The 9,325-nt window shown below is 35.3% G+C and overlaps 1 protein-coding gene across 9 annotated transcripts in view; it reads left to right on the forward strand.

Annotated features, from left to right (window-relative positions):
* ZGRF1 (zinc finger GRF-type containing 1) overlaps positions 1 to 4,902 on the forward strand; it is an 85,939-nt gene extending 81,037 nt beyond the window's left edge. For 5 of the 9 annotated variants that reach the window (XM_032254708.1, XM_032254715.1, XM_032254711.1 and 2 more), the window contains 4 exons: positions 1,891 to 2,067; positions 2,205 to 2,339; positions 3,031 to 3,292; positions 3,518 to 3,764. In XM_032254708.1, coding sequence (XP_032110599.1) covers positions 1,891 to 2,067; positions 2,205 to 2,339; positions 3,031 to 3,292; positions 3,518 to 3,636 — 693 coding nt within the window. In that variant the 3' untranslated portion in view covers positions 3,637 to 3,764. Of the gene's footprint in view, positions 1 to 1,890; positions 2,068 to 2,162; positions 2,340 to 3,030; positions 3,293 to 3,517 lie in introns of those variants that run through there. The other 4 variants (XM_032254707.1, XM_032254712.1, XM_032254713.1 and 1 more) reach the window with 3 other exon arrangements.
* Positions 4,903 to 9,325: the final 4,423 nt, after the last annotated feature.

Below are 9,325 nucleotides of genomic sequence, written 5' to 3' on the forward strand. Positions count from 1 at the left end.
TGCAGGGAGCTATGATCTTGCCGCTGAAAGAAAGAAAGAAAAGAAACGAAGGAAGGAAGGGCAAGAAGGAAGAAAGACAGGAAAAGGAAAGGAAGGAAAGAAGGAAGGAGAGAGAGAGAGAAGAAAGGAAGGAAGGAGAGAGAGAAGAAAGGGAGAGAGAGAGAAGGGAGGGAAGGAGGAAGGAATGAAGGAAAGGAGGGAGAGGGGAGGGAGGGAAAGAAAGAAATAGATAAATCTGGGTGGGGTGTCAGACACCTGTAGTCCCAGCTACTCAGGAAGCTGAGGCAGAAGGATCGCTTGAGCCTGGAGGAGTTTGAGGCCAGCCTAAGCAACAGCGAGACCCTGTCTCAGAAAAGAAAGAAAAAAGGTAAAAACAAAACAAAACATCTGTAATAACCTCACTGGCCTTAAGAGAAAACTCTTTGTAAGATTTTAGTATTTTTCCTTCTATCTTTTATCCTAGGGTATATACCTATATCAAATACATGTATTTGTACATAGTTGAAACCATACCATAAATATAACTTAATATAGAATATAAATATAGAGTCTTGCTTTGTTATCCAGGCTGGAGCGCATAAATATAGAGTCTAGTGCATAAATAGCTCTGTCGCCCAGGCTGGAGTGCAGTGGTACCATCTCAGCTCACTGCAACCTCTGCCTCCCAGATTCAAGCAATTCTGCTTCAGCCTCCCAAGTAGCAGGTTTTAAGGTTCCTGCCACCATGCCTAGCTAATTTTTGTATTTTTAGTAGAGAAATTTTTGTATTTTACCATGTTTGCCAGGCTAATCTTGAACTCCTGACCTCAGGTGGTCTGCTTGCCAAAGTGTTGGGATTACAGGGGGCATGAGCCACTGCGCCCACTCTGAGCAGAGCATTTTTTGTCTTTCAGCATTTTTATACTTGACATTTTTGTCAGCAGTTTCACTTGCTTGCTGACTTGGACTTACAAACTTAGACAAATGTATGCCCCAAAGAGTACTATCATTGATTTTTCCTTTTTTTTTTTTTTTTTTTTTGCCATAGAAGATTCTTTCTCCTTGTGGTCATTAATCCTGCATTTAATTATATATGTATTATTATTAGAGTACCTTGTAGCTATTCAAAATGTTTTAACGACACTATAGAACTCTTTGCTCGAAAAGCCCTAAGGTAGATAGAACTTGGATTTTATGATGCATTAACAAAATCTGAAACTTCTTTGAAGATCCAGAATGAAAAATGGCGTTTACTCAATGAGGGAAGTTAATGAGATATCTACAATACCTCCTAATTTTTTAAAGAGAATCTTAGTGTTAGACCAACCCCAGATAAATTATAAAAGGATAATATTGGCTGGGTGCGGTGGCTCACACCATCACTTTGGGAGGCCAGGGTGGGCAGATCACCTGAGGTCAGGAGTTCAAGACCAACCTGGCCAAAATGGTGAAACCCTTTCTCTATAATAATACAAAATTAGCTGGGCATGATGGTGGGTGTCTGTAATCCCAGCTACTCAGGAGGCTGAGGCAGAAGAATTGCTTGAACCCAGGAGGTGGAGGCTGCAGTGAGCTGAGATCATGCCATTGCACACCATCCTAAGCTACAGAGTGAGACTCTGTCTAAAATAATAATAATAATAATGATGTTAGGTGCCAAACTTATTCGATAAGTCTAAGGTTGACATTTTTTACATTTTATAATTTTCTAATTTAATAGTTTAATATGAACATATTTTTAGTAATTTAAAAATATTTTTATTTATAGTCTATTCTATCATGGTTGTAATTCATCTCCTAAGACCACAATATAGCAATATTTTTAATATTAAAAATATAATTTTGCTTTCCCTAGAAGAATAAAAAATGTTATGTTTTAATTTCTTATTTTTCTTCATTTAAATTCCTTAGGGTCACAAGCCAGTTCTGTTGAGAACTCAATACCGTTGTCACCCTGCAATCAGTGCTATTGCTAATGATATGTTTTATGAAGGAAACCTCATGAATGGTGTGACAGAAATAGAGAGGAGCCCTTTATTGGAATGGCTACCAACCCTGTGTTTTTATAATGTTAAAGGACTAGAACAGGTAAATGACATTTATGTTGAAGAGAGTCAACATGGTTTAGGTTCCTGGTTTAATTTTTGTTGTTGTTTGTATGAATTTACTTGTTTTTTCCATAGCCTTTCTGGGAAATATAATTTAGGATCTATTTCTTACTCCAGCTAGAAAGAGATAACAGCTTTCATAATGTGGCAGAAGCTGCTTTTACACTCAAGCTGATTCAATCACTGATTGCAAGTGGAATAGTGGGCTCTATGATTGGCGTGATAACATTATACAAATCCCAAATGTACAAGGTTGGTATCATGTATTACAATATTTGTCATATATTAGATATTATAATTACACATTACCATATTTGATATTACATTTATAGTAGTTGGTTTGGCGCCTGAAAAACTTTTGGTACTATAATTAATGTATTAAAAAAGAAACATTCTGGTATTTTTTGGTCTGGCTTTTTTTCTGTATAATTAAATGTAAACTTAACAAGGTTTAATTAAATTTAGTTTACAGCTGTTGTGGCAAAAATGCAACAAACAAATTAGCGGGAAAAAATATGGTGTATGCTTTGTGGACAGATGGGATTGAATCTCTGTTATCCAAAATGTTCTTTTATTATTATTACATTTTATCAGTAAATCAAGGATAGATACAAGATGTTAATGTACACATAAGCCAATTACTTCTAACTAGATTTTTCTTTTTCCTTTTTTCATCTGTTTCATTATTAGTGTATCAGCTCCAAATTAGCATATCTGAATGAGTTTCCCAGCAGTAGATAAATAGCTTTTGATTTTGTGTTGTAAATTAATATTGTCACCTAGTCATTTATCATTTTAGAAACTAGCCCAGTCTATGTGAGTCATAAAAGAAAAATGAAAATTATTTACTATTAGTTAAGTTACAGTGGTTGCTTTGAGCAAGTTCAGTGGCTTAAGTTCTTCACAATCTCTCACTACATGATTGCTGTCTTTTCCTCCGCAGCTTTGTCATTTACTCAGTACTGTAGACTTTGACCATCCTGATATCAAAACTGTGCAGGTGTCCACAGTAGATGCTTTTCAGGGAGCTGAAAAGGAAATCATTATTTTGTCCTGTGTAAGGACAAGACAAGTAGGATTCATTGACTCAGAAAAAAGAATGAATGTTGCATTGACCAGAGGAAAGAGGCATTTGCTGATTGTGGGAAATTTAGCCTGTTTGAGGAAAAATCGACTGTGGGGACGTGTGATCCAACACTGTGAAGGTAAAATAAATAATGCACTCATTTCAAGGCCTAGCTGACTTTTATGGGCTAATGCTTGGGGTGCTACAAGCAGGAATAGCTCTGAATTTGCCACTGTGGGAAGTAACTGACATGATAATATTGGGACCTCTGTAAAATAAAGAATAGTTGTCTCATGTTATATATATTTATTTTTAAATAATCATATATAAGCATTTAGTTATTCAATGTTATATTTTTTTTAAGGAAGGGAAGATGGATTACAACATGCAAGCCAGTATGAACCACAGCTGAACCATCTTCTTAAAGATTATTTTGAAAAACAAGCCAAAGAAAAACAGAGGAAAAAGAGTGAAAAAAGATAAATATCATTCACAAAAGGCATGGTATAAATATTTTGTATTTATGTAAATTCAGACTCATTTTACACTATTTTTTATTATTTATTACTCTAAACTATTATTAAAAATGCTTTATGATATTTAAATAACATACTAAACAGATATAAAATTTTGTTCTTCAAAAAATGTACAGTACTTATATTAAGACAGGCAGATATTAAAGGTAGTATAAAATCCTACTAAAAAAATAAGTTTTTTTTCTAAGAAGAATGATTTCTGTTTGCTAACGAAATGGATTTTACAAAGGGCGGGATATGGAGAATGCCTACTTACTTCAATAATAAGTGAATGTCTCCAGAGCTTATCTGTTGGAACATATCTACACAATCAGATTACCAACACCTTTCTAAAACTTTAATTTTATGAGAATATTTTTCAAATGATTATAAGGCCTCACTATTTTATAAATAAAAATATATTCATAAATATGTGTTTATGTCTAAACCTTTTGAAAAGTACACAAAAGAAGAAAGAAAAGCACTAAAAGTTTACACCTGGAGATAGCAGTGTTCAACACCTGGCCTTGGCTAGTGATATAGATACGTGTAGGTGCTTAATAAGTATCCATTGAAAGAATGAACAAATGAATGAAAGTTACCTTTGGTTCTTTTTTTTCTACTCTTTTTCCTCTGCATTTGTTTGCACAGTAGGTATTGATCTATATATGTGGATTACAACTTTTTATTATAAAAATAATACATTATTCATGTAGAAAATTTGCAAAGTGCAAGAAAGTATACAACAGAAAACGAAAGTCACCTAGAAATACTCTACTGGGAGATAATCACTAACATTCCTTCAGTGTTTTTTCTATGCTCATATTCTATGTGTGTATATATAGTTAAGTTTTAAACCATTTGTGCCCATACTGATTCTTGGACATTATTAACAAAGGAGCATTTATACATCCTAGATGGAAAAATGACAAGGGCTTGATTATAATTAATATCAATACAATATTTTTACCAATTAAAAAAATCATAGTGATCCACGTCACTCAATATTCATTTGAAAGATGCAGGAAAATTCCTACTTGAATTATTTCACAATAAAAAAAAATGACTGGTCAGCCTCTATGGAACTCTTAGGGAGAAAAATAAATTCAATAATAAAACTTGTGCTTTAGTCATTCTCCAAGGCTTTTCCCAAATGTGTTACTGTTTGCAACAACAGTTGCTCTTTTAAGTGTTCATCCAAACTGTGAAGTGAAAGATGTAACTTCTAACAGATCCTTACAAAGCAGAAGGAATAGTTGAAGGAAGTATTACAGAACCGTGCTTTACCCATAAATCTAACTGACAACATACATTTAAACTGGATTCCTGAATTCTGCTGCCCAGACCTCCCTATTTTTTATTTCTTAATTTTGAGTCTGTTGGCCTGCTGGAGCTAGGTCTCAGGTAATTTATTTTCCTCAAAAAGTGTACATAGATGATATATCTTTTAAGGTTTTGTATATCTGAGGATGTATTTCTGTTACATACCCTTTTGAGAGCTATGTAAACACTATGTGAATTGCCCTTGGCTTCACTTACTGTTCATTTGGATGATAGTTGAATTTCTATCTCAGATCTATAGCTGGATGGCTGACTGATTTTGCACTATTCCTAGTCCAATTCCTACTAGCTTTTATCTAGACCTGCTCAGAGGCCCTGGCTCAATGTTCTACACTTGTGCCTGTGCTGTCATCAACTGCTCCCTACTCATAGCCTCTCATTTTGTCAGTTTTCCAGAAATTTCAATTTCTACCATGATGTAGGGAGAGGTCTTGATAGCATAGAGTAATGGCATTTTTAACATTTTTAGACCAGATAATTCTTTCTTATGGGGGGGCTGTGCTGTGCTCTGTAGCAGCATCCCTGGCCTCTGCCCACAAGTTGCCAGTGGCACCTTACCCCAAGGTTGTGACAATTAAAAATGTCTCCAGACATTGCCAAATATTCTGATGTAGAGGGTGGGTTCAGCATTCCAGCAATCTCAGAAAGCAGTAACTGCACTGAAAAGTATAGCTGCCTTATTTTTTGGTAGGTGTAAACCTTGTATTTTTGATGTTTAATAAAGGATTTTTTTTTTTTTTAGGCAAGCATGCCTACTCTGTTTCTACTGGCATTATATACCTAGTGTATCAATTTTATATCTTCAATCCAATTATATCATTGTAGCAGTTCATTACTGTTCCTCCCAATTTGTGACAATAATTGGTCAATGAGTGTCAAATATTTATCTTATGTGTTTTTATAGTTATTTTAATGTGACAGAGGCCACTGAAGCCTTTTCATTTATTTTTATTTTTATTTTTGTTTTTTGAGATGGAGTCTTGTTCTGTTGCCAGGCTGGAGTGCAGTGGCACAATCTCAGCTCAATGCAACCTTTGCCTCCCAGGTTCAAGTGATTCTCCTGCCTCGGCCTCCCAAGTAGCTGGGATAACAGGCACCCACCTCCATGCCGGCTAATTTTTGTATTTTTAGTGGAGACAGGGTTTCACCATGTTGGTCAGGCTAGTCTTGAACTCCTGACCTCAGGGGATCTGCCTGCCTCAGCCTCCCAAAGTGCTGGGATTACAGGTGTGAGCCACCACACCTGGCCCCTTTTTAAACAGGAACACATTGAAATCTTTAAAAGAACTTTCCATTCAACAACATTCCTCTTGTTTAGAACATAAGAAGTTAGTATAAATGTTATGGTGTAGAAGGTGGCAAAGAGATTGACAATATACTATGCTGCTATTTTTGCTAAGAGATTAGCCCTATCTTATAGCTACATACCTATTATTTCCCTGTTTCTAATTTATAGCATATTGTAATTAACAGAAAATTAAAACTCCATTAATAGAAAATATTGGTTTTGCAGAACCCCTTTCCATTTTTTCTAGCCCACCTGCATAGCTCACTAGATTAAGCACTGTTTTACACCAGGAACTTTAGAAAAGAAAAAGTAACAGTGGTGCAGAGGAAGAAATGGAAATGGTTTAGTCTCTGTTTCCATGCTGCCCCCATTCCATTAGTTTAGGATGGAGATTCCCACGTAGGGGAGAGGATGGAGAGGCTTTCTTTCACTCTGGGTGGACCTTACTCCATAGTGGATATGGTATTAATACTTTTGTCTCTGGTTTTAATCTTTCCCATTGTGGATTGGGTCACAGAATGTCATCCCAAAGTGTAATGTCAGCTACGGCAGGCCTGGCTTTTATCCAGGAGTCAGATCTTAGTGCTCCTGCTCTAGCTCCTGTCCATTAGAGCAGAGTCTTCACTCATTCCTTTTTCCCAAGGCTGTTACAACAGAAATGAGGTGAGAAACAGCTCTCACTTTCTTATTTCCTTCAAAGAACCAGTAAGGAAGCGGGAGATCTAAGGGCTCATCTACTTTATCTTTCTTAAAGAGATTAATAAATCAAAACATTCTTCTGATTGGGTGGTATTGACCATTGTGGAGTTGTTTTTGGCTCCATCATATATTTTGTGTGAAAACATACTGTCTGAACCCTGAATATTAATATGGTCTTTATATGTATTTCAGTGAGAAAAAGATAATAGAAATATTTGACATAAAAAAAAATCTCCAAAGCCCAGGCTAACACATTCTTTACTTTTTTCACCTCAAATTGCAAGGTTGGAAAGATACAAATTGAACTTTAAGAAAAGAAGCATCCCATTCAATAAGCAATCAAAATATTAAAGTTTCTTAGGATTTTATAATATACTCAAAGTAATAAGCCAGTTTTACAATTATAGCCATAAAATATCTATAGATAACAATAATCTTAAAACAATGTCTCCCAACTTGTGTTTAGTAAATGATAGGATTATATAAGAATGTCATCAAGATTTTAATTACATATTGAAATAGAATGAAATTTCTAGGCTTTACTCATCATTAATTGCTTACTTTATATAGCATGTGTATTGGATTTTTTTGTTTCAAGATTTTGTCACAAACATTTGCCCCAGTGGGGGTATAGGTATTTTCCCTATTCTGTAAATGATTAAGCCAAGGATCAGGGAAATTGAAGTGACCTACCTAATCTACCATGACTAGTATAAGGCAGGGCTGGAACCCAAGCTAATCCAACTCTGAGGCTAGGCTATACTGTACCACTTGTATTGTAAGTCGCTTTACCAAAAGGGTGAAAGACAGTGAAACCAAAAATGTTACAGTCCTCTTTGAGCCAACTAGACTCATGTCCTGATCATTTACCTTAGTTAATTTAGTATGTGACCATTTATTAACAATTTATTTGTTTGTTGTTGTTTTGTTTTTTTTTTTTTTGAGACAGAGAGGTTGGGTTTTACCATGTTGGTCAGGCTGGGCTCGAACATGTGATCTGCCCTCACTAAGCCTCCCAAAGTGCTGGGATTACAGGTGTGAGCTACTGTGCCTGGCCTATATGTTGAACAGCCTATACCTGCCTGGTAAATATAATTTTTACTAGAGAAATGAGTTTGTTTATTTCTCTTTGAATGCCTACATTTGCTACTATGAGATGTAGTTTGCTACTTAATGCAAGAGAAGTATTGATTTTTAACAAAAATGTATTTATAGCTGAACTGATGATTCTTAAAATTCTTGTAATTCTCAAAAGTAGGGGAAAAAATAATATACTTTGCTTTCCTCTGTAACCAGCTCCTGTCCTTATTCAAAATTTGAATTACTTGTGAAAAATTACAGGTTACTTGAGGTTATGGAGCTTAGCTTAAAATTTCAAAATAAATCATAACTTTTGGTATTGCTTTTTTATATTTAAACAAAAAAACATTTGATTTGGGGATGCCAAAGCAAACCTGAAATGCAGCTTGCTCTTGACTATGGCTTAATTTAAAGACAGCTGTGAAATATCTTTATACTAATTAGATTAGTTTATATTAAATAAGAATGAACTGGAAATTGGTGATTTACTCGACAGATATTGGACCTTGAAAATTAAATAATTGTTCTAAAAACATTAGATCAACACTGATTTGAAATGCCTGCTTTGTAATTAGTCATGAGTGAAATGTGTGTTTAGTTCAAGTTGTGTGTTTGGTTTACATTAGCATGACTTGATTATAAAGTAAAGGAAAAATATTAACCAAAGGTCTCTGCAGTCCTCTTAGTTTCTCTCATCCTGAAACACTAGTTAGATTGATTTTTAAAAATTCTCTGTGAGTGTCTAAATTATTGCAAATCTAGTCCTGATAATAAATGAAGATGTATGTATGCATGCTTGTATGTGTGAAAAATCAGGAAGCAGTCACCTTGCAGGCTAAAGAACTGGTAGAGAGAATTTCCTAAGTGAAAGTTTTAGGGTACCTATGGTAGCTAGCCTCTTTAAAGACTGATATAGTTCATTTGATTATGATGGATTTGTGGCTTCTTGGAATAGAACTAATTATTTCTTTGGTGCCATTAAAGTCGGTGCATTCATTGAGCATCTACTCTGTGGCTGGCCCTTTGTGCACAACAGGCATATGCAGTTTGTTTTATGTGTTAGGCCAGGCATGGAGTGCAGGGCTAGTTATCTACCACTCCACCCCTACATGGGGCAAAGCAGAGCTCTCATTGATGGAAAAACTAAGGGGCATACTTGAAGCAAGAAGATCGGGCTCTTTTGCCCATTCTTTTGGAATGTGTACCACTAAATAAGAGCTAACGTGACCATGATGTCATCAGGAGCTCA

Source organism: Sapajus apella, unplaced genomic scaffold (assembly GCF_009761245.1).
Source record: "Sapajus apella isolate SASKATOON/1434 unplaced genomic scaffold, GSC_monkey_1.0 scaffold87, whole genome shotgun sequence".
NCBI classification, from domain to species: Eukaryota; Metazoa; Chordata; class Mammalia; order Primates; family Cebidae; genus Sapajus; species Sapajus apella.